Source organism: Sparus aurata, chromosome 5 (assembly GCF_900880675.1).
Source record: "Sparus aurata chromosome 5, fSpaAur1.1, whole genome shotgun sequence".
NCBI classification, from domain to species: domain Eukaryota; kingdom Metazoa; phylum Chordata; class Actinopteri; order Spariformes; family Sparidae; genus Sparus; species Sparus aurata.
Window position 1 is genome coordinate 37,094,618 of NC_044191.1, and position 13,172 is coordinate 37,107,789.

Consider the following 13,172-nt stretch of genomic DNA (forward strand, 5'->3'; position numbering starts at 1 on the left):
GTGCGCAGTTTAAATGATATAAAACTAAAAAGGATGACAGTGAATCAGTCTATAAACAGGTGCACCTGTCTGTGTACCTGTCTGTCTGTCTCACCTGCTCCCAGTACTCCCAGTACAGCCGAGGCTGAAACACTCCCCAGGTTGTTACGAGCGATGCAGCGATATGTTCCTGAGTCCTGTGGCTCCGCCCCCTCAATCTGCAGCCAACTAGAGAGCTCGAATTTCAGGGGACCGCCCCTCGACTGTGGAGACAGATGGAGACAGTGAGTCAGGTGTAGGGCGGAGCTCCTCTGTGAGTTACCTGCAGAGTCAGAGCTCACCTGGACGGAGATGTGGGGGTCGTCTCCAGGCAGGACGACGTCTCGGCCCTCCTTCCTCCACTCCACCAACGCCATCGGAAACGCAAAGACCTCACAGAGGAAGACCAGACTACTTCCTGTCCCGTTCACCTGGCTGTGAGGAGGGACCTTAATGATGGGGACTGACAGACAGACAGGTCAGAGAGAGAGAGACAGACAGGTCAGAGACACAGACAGGTCAGAGACACAGACAGGTCAGAGATAGAGACACAGACAGGTCAGAGACACAGACAGGTCAGAGATAGAGAGACAGACAGGTCAGAGATAGAGACAGGTAAGAGAGAGAGACACAGACAGGTCAGAGACACAGACAGGTCAGAGATAGAGACACAGACAGGTCAGAGACACAGACAGGTCAGAGATAGAGAGACAGACAGGTCAGAGACACAGACAGGTCAGAGACACAGACAGGTCAGAGATAGAGACAGACAGTTGGATGTTAAAGGTGGAGGAGGTGTTTCTCCTCAGACACAATGACTGTTTGTCTGAACACTGAACAGACGGGTGGAGCTCACAGCTTACAGACGGGTGGAGCTCACAGTTTACAGACGGGTGGAGCTCACAGCTCAAAGACGGGTGGAGCTAACAGTTTACAGACGGGTGGAGCTCACAGCTCAAAGACAGGTGGAGCTAACAGTTTACAGACGGGTGGAGCTCACAGTTTACAGACAGGTGGAGCTCACAGCTCAAAGACGGGTGGAGCTAACAGTTTACAGACGGGTGGAGCTCACAGCTCAAAGACAGGTGGAGCTCACAGTTTACAGACGGGTGGAGCTCACAGCTCAAAGACAGGTGGAGCTAACAGTTTACAGACGGGTGGAGCTCACAGTTTACAGACGGGTGGAGCTCACAGTTTACAGACAGGTGGAGCTCACAGCTCAAAGACGGGTGGAGCTAACAGTTTACAGACGGGTGGAGCTAACAGCTCACAGACAGGTGGAGCTAACAGTTTACAGACGGGTGGAGCTCACAGTTTACAGACGGGTGGAGCTCACAGCTCACAGACGGGTGGAGCTAACAGTTTACAGACGGGTGGAGCTCACAGTTTACAGACAGGTGGAGCTAACAGTTTACAGACGGGTGGAGCTCACAGTTTACAGACGGGTGGAGCTCACAGTTTACAGACAGGTGGAGCTCACAGTTTACAGACGGGTGGAGCTCACAGCTTACAGACGGGTGGAGCTCACAGCTCACAGACAGGTGGAGCTAACAGGTTACAGACAGGTGGAGCTAACAGTTTATAGACGGGTGGAGCTAACAGCTCACAGACGGGTGGAGCTAACAGGTTACAGACGGGTGGAGCTAACAGGTTACAGACGGGTGGAGCTCACAGCTCACAGACGGGTGGAGCTAACAGGTTACAGACGGGTGGAGCTAACAGTTTACAGACGGGTGGAGCTCACAGCTCACAGACGGGTGGAGCTCACAGCTTACAGACGGGTGGAGCTCACAGCTCACAGACGGGTGGAGCTCACAGACGGATGGAGCTAACAGCTCACAGACGGGTGGAGCTCACAGCTCACAGACGGGTGGAGCTAACAGCTTACAGACGGGTGGAGCTCACAGTTTACAGACGGGTGGAGCTCACAGCTCACAGACGGGTGGAGCTCACAGCTTACAGACGGGTGGAGCTAACAGCGGGTGGAGCTCACAGCTTACAGACGGGTGGAGCTCACAGTTTACAGACGGGTGGAGCTAACAGCTCACAGACGGGTGGAGCTCACAGTTTACAGACGGGTGGAGCTAACAGCTCACAGACGGGTGGAGCTCACAGTTTACAGACAGGTGGAGCTAACAGTTTACAGACGGGTGGAGCTAACAGTTTACAGACGGGTGGAGCTCACAGTTTACAGACGGGTGGAGCTCACAGCTCACAGAAGGGTGGAGCTAACAGCTCACAGACGGGTGGAGCTCACAGCTTACAGACGGGTGGAGCTTACAGCGGGTGGAGCTCACAGCTTACAGACCGGTGGAGCTCACAGTTTACAGACGGGTGGAGCTAACAGCTCACAGACGGGTGGAGCTCACAGTTTACAGACGGGTGGAGCTCACAGGTTACAGACGGGTGGAGCTCACAGCTCACAGTCGGGTGGAGCTCACAGCTCACAGACGGGTGGAGCTCACAGGTTACAGACGGGTGGAGCTAACAGCTCACAGACGGGTGGAGCTAACAGCTTACAGACGGGTGGAGCTCACAGTTTACAGACAGGTGGAGCTCACAGTTTACAGACGGGTGGAGCTCACAGCTTACAGACGGGTGGAGCTCACAGCTCACAGACAGGTGGAGCTAACAGGTTACAGACAGGTGGAGCTAACAGTTTATAGACGGGTGGAGCTAACAGCTCACAGACGGGTGGAGCTAACAGGTTACAGACGGGTGGAGCTAACAGGTTACAGACGGGTGGAGCTCACAGTTTACAGACGGGTGGAGCTCACAGACGGGTGGAGCTAACAGGTTACAGACGGGTGGAGCTAACAGTTTACAGACGGGTGGAGCTCACAGCTCACAGACGGGTGGAGCTCACAGCTTACAGACGGGTGGAGCTCACAGCTCACAGACGGGTGGAGCTCACAGACGGATGGAGCTAACAGCTTACAGACGGGTGGAGCTCACAGTTTACAGACGGGTGGAGCTCACAGCTCACAGAAGGGTGGAGCTAACAGCTCACAGACGGGTGGAGCTCACAGCTTACAGACGGGTGGAGCTAACAGCGGGTGGAGCTCACAGCTTACAGACGGGTGGAGCTCACAGTTTACAGACGGGTGGAGCTAACAGCTCACAGACGGGTGGAGCTCACAGTTTACAGACGGGTGGAGCTAACAGCTCACAGACGGGTGGAGCTCACAGTTTACAGACGGGTGGAGCTAACAGTTTACAGACGGGTGGAGCTCACAGTTTACAGACGGGTGGAGCTCACAGCTCACAGAAGGGTGGAGCTAACAGCTCACAGACGGGTGGAGCTCACAGCTTACAGACGGGTGGAGCTTACAGCGGGTGGAGCTCACAGCTTACAGACCGGTGGAGCTCACAGTTTACAGACGGGTGGAGCTAACAGCTCACAGACGGGTGGAGCTCACAGTTTACAGACGGGTGGAGCTCACAGCTCACAGACGGGTGGAGCTCACAGTTTACAGACGGGTGGAGCTAACAGCTCACAGACGGGTGGAGCTCACAGTTTACAGACGGGTGGAGCTCACAGCTCACAGACGGGTGGAGCTCACAGGTTACAGACGGGTGGAGCTCACAGCTCACAGTCGGGTGGAGCTCACAGCTCACAGACGGGTGGAGCTAACAGCTTACAGACGGGTGGAGCTCACAGCTTACAGACGGATGGAGCTCACAGCTTACAGACGGGTGGAGCTCACAGCTCACAGACGGGTGGAGCTAACAGCTTACAGACGGGTGGAGCTCACAGTTTACAGACGGGTGGAGCTAACAGCTCACAGACGGGTGGAGCTCACAGCTCACAGACGGGTGGAGCTCACAGCTTACAGACGGATGGAGCTCACAGTTTACAGACGGGTGGAGCTCACAGTTTACAGACGGGTGGAGCTCACAGCTCACAGACGGGTGGAGCTAACAGCTTACAGACGGGTGGAGCTCACAGCTTACAGACGGATGGAGGTCACAGTTTACAGACGGATGGAGCTCACAGCTCACAGACGGGTGGAGCTAACAGCTTACAGACGGATGGAGCTCACAGTTTACAGACGGATGGAGCTCACAGCTCACAGACGGGTGGAGCTAACAGCTTACAGACGGGTGGAGGTCACAGTTTACAGACGGGTGGAGCTCACAGTTTACAGACGGGTGGATGCTAACAGCTCACAGACGGGTGGAGCTCACAGCTTACAGACGGATGGAGCTCACAGTTTACAGACGGGTGGAGCTAACAGCTCACAGACGGGTGGAGCTCACAGTTTACAGACGGGTGGAGCTCACAGCTCACAGACGGGTGGAGCTCACAGTTTACAGACGGGTGGAGCTAACAGCTCACAGACGGGTGGAGCTCACAGTTTACAGACGGGTGGAGCTCACAGCTCACAGACGGGTGGAGCTCACAGGTTACAGACGGGTGGAGCTCACAGCTCACAGTCGGGTGGAGCTCACAGCTCACAGACGGGTGGAGCTCACAGGTTACAGACGGGTGGAGCTAACAGCTCACAGACGGGTGGAGCTAACAGCTTACAGACGGGTGGAGCTCACAGTTTACAGACAGGTGGAGCTCACAGTTTACAGACGGGTGGAGCTCACAGCTTACAGACGGGTGGAGCTCACAGCTCACAGACAGGTGGAGCTAACAGGTTACAGACAGGTGGAGCTAACAGTTTATAGACGGGTGGAGCTAACAGCTCACAGACGGGTGGAGCTAACAGGTTACAGACGGGTGGAGCTAACAGGTTACAGACGGGTGGAGCTCACAGTTTACAGACGGGTGGAGCTCACAGACGGGTGGAGCTAACAGGTTACAGACGGGTGGAGCTAACAGTTTACAGACGGGTGGAGCTCACAGCTCACAGACGGGTGGAGCTCACAGCTTACAGACGGGTGGAGCTCACAGCTCACAGACGGGTGGAGCTCACAGACGGATGGAGCTAACAGCTTACAGACGGGTGGAGCTCACAGTTTACAGACGGGTGGAGCTCACAGCTCACAGAAGGGTGGAGCTAACAGCTCACAGACGGGTGGAGCTCACAGCTTACAGACGGGTGGAGCTAACAGCGGGTGGAGCTCACAGCTTACAGACGGGTGGAGCTCACAGTTTACAGACGGGTGGAGCTAACAGCTCACAGACGGGTGGAGCTCACAGTTTACAGACGGGTGGAGCTAACAGCTCACAGACGGGTGGAGCTCACAGTTTACAGGACAGGTGGAGCTAACAGTTTACAGACGGGTGGAGCTAACAGTTTACAGACGGGTGGAGCTCACAGTTTACAGACGGGTGGAGCTCACAGCTCACAGACGGGTGGAGCTAACAGCTCACAGACGGGTGGAGCTCACAGCTTACAGACGGGTGGAGCTTACAGCGGGTGGAGCTCACAGCTTACAGACCGGTGGAGCTCACAGTTTACAGACGGGTGGAGCTAACAGCTCACAGACGGGTGGAGCTCACAGTTTACAGACGGGTGGAGCTCACAGCTCACAGACGGGTGGAGCTCACAGTTTACAGACGGGTGGAGCTAACAGCTCACAGACGGGTGGAGCTCACAGTTTACAGACGGGTGGAGCTCACAGCTCACAGACGGGTGGAGCTCACAGGTTACAGACGGGTGGAGCTCACAGCTCACAGTCGGGTGGAGCTCACAGCTCACAGACGGGTGGAGCTCACAGGTTACAGACGGGTGGAGCTAACAGCTCACAGACGGGTGGAGCTAACAGCTTACAGACGGGTGGAGCTCACAGCTTACAGACGGATGGAGCTCACAGCTTACAGACGGGTGGAGCTCACAGCTCACAGACGGGTGGAGCTAACAGCTTACAGACGGGTGGAGCTCACAGTTTACAGACGGGTGGAGCTAACAGCTCACAGACGGGTGGAGCTCACAGCTCACAGACGGGTGGAGCTCACAGCTTACAGACGGATGGAGCTCACAGTTTACAGACGGGTGGAGCTAACAGCTTACAGACGGATGGAGCTCACAGTTTACAGACGGGTGGAGCTCACAGCTCACAGACGGGTGGAGCTCACAGCTCACAGACGGGTGGAGCTAACAGCTTACAGACGGGTGGAGCTCACAGCTTACAGACGGATGGAGGTCACAGTTTACAGACGGATGGAGCTCACAGCTCACAGACGGGTGGAGCTAACAGCTTACAGACGGATGGAGCTCACAGTTTACAGACGGATGGAGCTCACAGCTCACAGACGGGTGGAGCTAACAGCTTACAGACGGGTGGAGGTCACAGTTTACAGACGGGTGGAGCTCACAGTTTACAGACGGGTGGATGCTAACAGCTCACAGACGGGTGGAGCTCACAGCTTACAGACGGATGGAGCTCACAGTTTACAGACGGGTGGAGCTCACAGTTTACAGACGGGTGGAGCTAACAGCTCACAGACAGGTGGAGCTCACAGTTTACAGACGGGTGGAGCTCACAGCTCACAGACGGGTGGAGCTAATAGCTTACAGACGGGTGGAGCTTACAGACGGGTGGAGCTCACAGTTTACAGACGGGTGGAGCTCACAGCTCACAGACGGGTGGAGCTCACAGTTTACAGACGTGTGGATGCTAACAGCTCACAGACGGGTGGAGCTCACAGTTTACAGACGGGTGGAGCTCACAGCTCACAGACGGGTGGAGCTCACAGCTCACAGACGGGTGGAGCTAACAGCTTACAGACGGGTGGAGCTCACAGTTTACAGACGGGTGGAGCTCACAGCTCACAGACGGGTGGAGCTAACAGTTTACAGACGGGTGGAGCTAACAGTTTACAGACGGGTGGAGCTCACAGCTCACAGACGGGTGGAGCTAACAGTTTACAGACGGGTGGAGCTCACAGCTCACAGACGGGTGGAGCTAACAGTTTACAGACGGGTGGAGCTAACAGTTTACAGACGGATGGAGCTAACAGTTTACAGACGGGTGGAGCTCACAGTTTACAGACGGGTGGAGCTCACAGCTCACAGACGGGTGGAACTCACAGTTTACAGACGGGTGGAGCTCACAGCTCACAGACGGGTGGAGCTCACAGCTCACAGACGGGTGGAGCTAACAGTTTACAGACGGGTGGAGCTCACAGTTTACAGACGGGTGGAGCTCACAGCTCACAGACGGGTGGAGCTAACAGTTTACAGACGGGTGGAGCTCACAGCTCACAGACGGGTGGAGCTAACAGTTTACAGACGGGTGGAGCTCACAGCTCACAGACGGGTGGAGCTAACAGTTTACAGACGGGTGGAGCTAACAGTTTACAGACGGATGGAGCTAACAGTTTACAGACGGGTGGAGCTCACAGTTTACAGACGGGTGGAGCTCACAGCTCACAGACGGGTGGAACTCACAGTTTACAGACGGGTGGAGCTCACAGCTCACAGACGGGTGGAGCTCACAGCTCACAGACGGGTGGAGCTAACAGTTTACAGACGGGTGGAGCTCACAGTTTACAGACGGGTGGAGCTCACAGCTCACAGACGGGTGGAGCTCACAGTTTACAGACGGGTGGAGCTCACAGCTCACAGACGGGTGGAGCTAACAGTTTACAGACGGGTGGAGCTAACAGTTTACAGACGGATGGAGCTAACAGTTTACAGACGGGTGGAGCTCACAGTTTACAGACGGGTGGAGCTCACAGCTCACAGACGGGTGGAACTCACAGTTTACAGACGGGTGGAGCTCACAGTTTACAGACGGATGGAGCTAACAGTTTACAGACGGGTGGAGCTAACAGCTCACAGACGGGTGGAGCTCACAGTTTACAGACGGATGGAGCTCACAGTTTACAGACGGGTGGAGCTCACAGCTTACAGACGGATGGAGCTCACAGCGGATGGAGCTAACAGCTCACAGACGGGTGGAGCTCACAGTTTACAAACGGGTGGAGCTCACAGCTCACAGACGGGTGGAGCTCACAGCTCACAGACGGGTGGAGCTAACAGCTCACAGACGGGTGGAGCTAACAGTTTACAGACGGGTGGAGCTCACAGCTCACAGACGGGTGGAGCTAACAGTTTACAGACGGGTGGAGCTCACAGCTCACAGACGGGTGGAGCTCACAGCTCACAGACGGGTGGAGCTCACAGTTTACAGACGGGTGGAGCTCACAGTTTACAGACGGGTGGAGCTCACAGCTCACAGAAGGGTGGAGCTAACAGTTTACAGACGGGTGGAGCTCACAGTTTACAGACGGGTGGAGCTCACAGCTTACAGACGGGTGGAGCTAACAGCTCACAGACGGGTGGAGCTAACAGTTTACAGACGGGTGGAGCTCACAGCTCACAGACGGGTGGAGCTCACAGTTTACAGACGGGTGGAGCTCACAGCTCACAGACGGGTGGAGCTCACAGCTTACAGACGGGTGGAGCTCACAGCTCACAGACGGGTGGAGCTCACAGCTCACAGACGGGTGGAGCTCACAGTTTACAGACGGGTGGAGCTCACAGTTTACAGACGGGTGGAGCTCACAGCTCACAGACGGGTGGAGCTCACAGTTTACAAACGGGTGGAGCTAACAGCTCACAGACGGGTGGAGCTCACAGTTTACAGACGGGTGGAGCTCACAGCTCACAGACGGGTGGAGCTAACAGCTCACAGACGGGTGGAGCTAACAGCTCACAGACGGGTGGAGCTCACAGTTTACAGACGGGTGGAGCTAACAGCTCACAGACGGGTGGAGCTAACAGCTCACAGACGGGTCACAGTCTGACTGGATCAGCTCCATCAGCCTCCGTCAGATCACAGCTGCAGCTCTGATTCTGGATCAGTCCCTGTTACTGAGGGCAGCCGGCTCGGTCTATTGACTGGACTGTTCTGACCTCACAGGCTCCAGTTTCTCTCTGTTGGTGTCATTGATCGTATCAATAAACTATAATAAATAAATAATATGTGAACATGTGACACACGGCTGGTACTGAGACATCTTCTGCTGTGGCCCGGTCCAAACGGAGCGGCAGCAGAATCTGGTTCCTGTCTGAGTTTGGCTCCGTCAAACTGAAGTTTGTCTTCAGAGACACACTGCCAGCTTCTGATTGGTTAAAGGGATATTCCGGTGTAAATTTAATCCATGGTCTAACACACGTGAAACAGTCAGTGTGTTTACATGACACTAAGAAAACTGAATTACTGTGTCAGTCCGACTATGATGGGATGTTTAAGATGCATGTATTCACCTTAGTCTGACTAACAACAGACCGGATCAGATTTCTCATAGTCGGATTAAAACACCCAGATTATTGATTGATAGTCTCATTACTCCTGCATGTATAAGTTCCATCAGATCGGATCAGATTTTTCATTCTGCGCAGGCTCGAGATTTCTTTCCCGGGCCGTGAGCCGGAAGTAGACGGACGGCATCTTTCCTCCGAAATCACAGCAAGAAAGAGAGAAAGAGCTCCATTGTGCATCTAGTTTGTGTAATTATCATGTACACCATATATGAAGTGTACAAAGATGGAGCTTCGTCTCGCTCTTCGTACGCCATCTTTCTGGAATGTCGAGGCAGTTTGTTGTTGCTGGTGACGTAAAGAGGTCAGCCGGAGGTGTTTCTGTCACCACTAGTTGAAATGGGTACAGCGCCACCTAGCGTACCGGGTATGACATGCTGACAGGACAATAATCTGATTTTCTCACTGACATGTATACTCGGACAACTGCAGTTGTCTGATTGAGCAGCAGAGTGGAACTCTGGCTGTAATCTGACTCAGCTGTGCATGTAAACACACTGACTGTTAGACTCCCTCTCGAGAGATCAAGTTAACGTAGTTTTAGCATCCTCAGAAACGACCGCACGACAACAATACACTGCAGTAAATGTTGCAGTAGAGTCCCGCAGTAATGATCATCATTGAGCTGCAGGACTCTACTGCACTCGGTAATCCACTCACAGGGCTTCCCCACAACAAGGAAGGCTTCTCAGGTGGTGAGATCTGTTTATATTTTCTGACAAATACGGCAACTATATCAAATATTTGATGCCTGGAAATATGTGCTGGGACCCTGTTTCTAATGCTGCTGAAGTTTGGTGCTGTTCTGAGCATTATTTGGTGGCGGTTTATATTTGGATCCATTTACTGCAGTGTATTGTTGTCGTGCGGTCGTTTCTGAGGTTGATAAAACTCCGTTAGCTCGCGGTCTGCTAACTTGATCTCTGGAGAGGGAGTCTAACACAGTTTCACGGTGTGTTATGGATTAAACTTACACCGGAATATCCCTTTAATGATTTAATTATGAATTCCACTCATTGATTACTCCACTGAATGTGTTTACACTGTGGATCAATGTGACATCATCTTTGTTATCTATACCTGAACAGCTGAGTTCACAGAGTTATTGGAACTATTAATCAACCAATCAACTGATCGATTAGTTGACTGACAGAAAAGTTTCATTTATCAAGTACAAATATCAAAAATCAATATGTTCCTCTGAGACACACACACACACTCACACACACACACACACACACACTCTCTCACACACTCACTCACAAACACACACACTCACACACACACACACAGGTGGTACCGGTTCTGCAGGGCCCTCTTCCTCTGGTCTTGAGTTCTGGTCTGGAGAAGGCGGCCTCTCTGAACTGACACATGTTCGTGTATGTGACTCCATCGGAACCACACACCGCCTCCTGCTGCTCACACACACACACCTCCTCCTCTTCATCCTCCCCCCCTCCTCCTCCTTCTCCTCCTCCTGCGGGTCGCGGGTCCGTCTGACACCGCAGTCCGGTCCCGCAGAGCCCGTAGTAGCCGCTGCGGGGCCCCGGGTCGCAGGCTTGGCCCTCCAGGTTTCCACACTCTTTACAGCAGCCGCACGAGTCCAGCACCAGTCCGGCCCGACAGCCCCGGGTCTCCGGGCACAGGTCCGGCTCACAGGACCCGCAGCGCTCGGTCCCGTTCCCGCTGCGCCCCCCTCCTCCTCCCAGCTCCTCATCCAGCCAGTAGTCCAGCGGGTCGGGGCGGGAGAACCTGGCGGGCGGCTCGGTGCTGAGGTCGGGCAGTTTGTTGGGGAGAGCCCGGCATGTGTGGAGGTTCAGACAGAGCCCCAGGAGAACCAGTCCGCTCAGCCCCGGCATGGTGACCCGCTCCGAGGGTTCCGCTTGGCTCCGGACCGGACGGGTGATGCCGGGTCGCTCCGGTTCTTTCTCCGCTTCAACGCGACAGAACAGCCCAGAAAGAAGAGGTTCAAACCCCGACACTCACATTCCTGTCCGACCCAAACACCACGAGGACGAGTCACAGAACCAGAACAGCTCCGCCTGTGTCAGCTGACACTGGTTCCGACATGAGTCCAGCACAGAACTCAGTCTGGACTCAAAGTTTACAGTTTGAATGTGAAGAACAGCTGAGCGACGCTCGAGACCCGCAGTCAAGCCCGTCACAATAAAGTCTCACGCGTCCGGTCAGCCCTTCAAAATAAAACGACTGATAAAGTGTTTTTGGGACAGGATGACGTCAGAGTCCAGTTCAACAGTCTGACTTAAAACAGTAACGATACACATGAAGTACTCGAGTAAAAGTCTGAGAGTATCAGATGTTAAATGTACTCAAGTATCAAAGTATCAGTAAAGTAACTGATTACATGTGTTTAAACTGAGTCAGCTGAAAACTGAGTAATCTATTACATGTGGATCAGAGTTCTGTCCTGAACCCACAGTCACTCAGTTTTGGATCAGAGAGGAGGACAGAACCCAGATGATACTCACAGAGTAATTGAGTGCTGAGAACCCCTGGACGGCCTGCAGGTTCTGATCAGACAGAACCATCATCAGCTCATTTTAACGTCTGAACTCAGAACTGTGCAGGTTCTATTAAACACCTGGGAAAAAACAAAGAAAAGGACAACCGGTCTTTTATTTTGAAGGCGCATCATCCTTGTTTCCGGTCCGGTTCTGTCTCACCTGACAGACTCCAGTTCTTCAGGTCTGTGATGGTCTACACAGCAGCTCCCTTCCCCCCACAGACCTGACAGCTGTTTCAGCCATTATCAGGCCTGCAGCAGGTTCCCAGGGTCCTGCAGGAGGTCTCAGCTCTCTGTCAGGGAGTCCTCTGAGTTTCACAGTCAGGTAAGAGGACGGGTCGCTCACATAGACCCGTCTGCTGGTATGACTGGACCAGTCATGGTTCTGCTGAAGGGAGAACCAGTCTGCTTGTTCTCGCCATTATCAGGGCGCCCTGCTGGGAAACGTAGACCAGCACCAGCACCAAAACCAGTGACCGGTCACCAACAAGACCAGCGTACGTTGTGTTTTGGTGCTGGTGCCGGAGCTGGTCTATGCTGGGTTTTCCAGCAGGGTGGCGGGCTGCTGTGAACGTGTCGGGACATGTTGGAGCATGTGGAGGTAAAACAGCTGACGACTACATCACCTGTCAGCGAGCCGCCAGGTCACGATGCAGGTGGCACCTGAAACACCAGACACGGGCTCTGGTCCAGGACTTCAGACCAGACAGACACGGGCTCTGGTCCAGGACTTCAGACCAGACAGACACGGGCTCTGGTCCAGGACTTCAGACCAGACAGACACGGGCTCTGGTCCAGGACTTCAGACCAGACAGACACGGGCTCTGGTCCAGGACTTCAGACCAGACAGACACGGCAGCCAGTCTGAGAACTTTCTCTGTTATTACGAAGAGCTCTCTGAAATCTGTGCTGGGAAACAAACCAACCAACAGCTTGCAGTGTTTCCTGTTTCTGGTCCTGACGAGCTCTGTAAGCGTCTCCTGCAGACTCTGAGCTGTAAACACTGATCTATGTTTGTTTCTCTGTAAATCTGCTGGTTTGTCACTTTTATAGCTTCACCGCTTCAAAGTGAAACCCTGAAGAAGACGGCGAGGGAGGAGGAGCGGCACGCAGACAGAAATAGAGCCGTAATGGAGGGTTAGTGGCTGCTGATGGTACAGTTCAGTCTGCTGCTGAGTATGTAGTGCCCACACACACACACACACACACACACACACACACACACACACACACAGTTGTCTGTTGGTTCTGTGTTAAGCGGGTCTGGGCCGGCTCCGCCCGGCTCTCAGGTGCAGCTGGTGTTTACCTGCATGTGAACATTAACTCTAATGTCAGAGTGTTCAGGACGTTTATTAAAGTGAAACTCTCTTCAAAAAGCAACCGATGCTTTATTTGTGAATGTACAT

General features: G+C 53.9%; 1 protein-coding gene across 1 annotated transcript in view; it reads right to left on the reverse strand.

Moving 5' to 3' along the window:
* kazald3 (Kazal-type serine peptidase inhibitor domain 3) overlaps positions 1-11,424 on the reverse strand; it is a 12,374-nt gene extending 950 nt beyond the window's left edge. Inside the window, exons 1-3 of the mRNA XM_030415956.1 lie at positions 10,543-11,424; positions 321-481; positions 95-242 (exon numbers count right to left, since the gene is read on the reverse strand). Of these exons, the coding sequence (XP_030271816.1) occupies positions 95-242; positions 321-481; positions 10,543-11,101 (868 nt within the window). The 5' untranslated portion in view covers positions 11,102-11,424. The remainder of the gene's footprint in view (positions 1-94; positions 243-320; positions 482-10,542) is intronic.
* Positions 11,425-13,172: the final 1,748 nt, after the last annotated feature.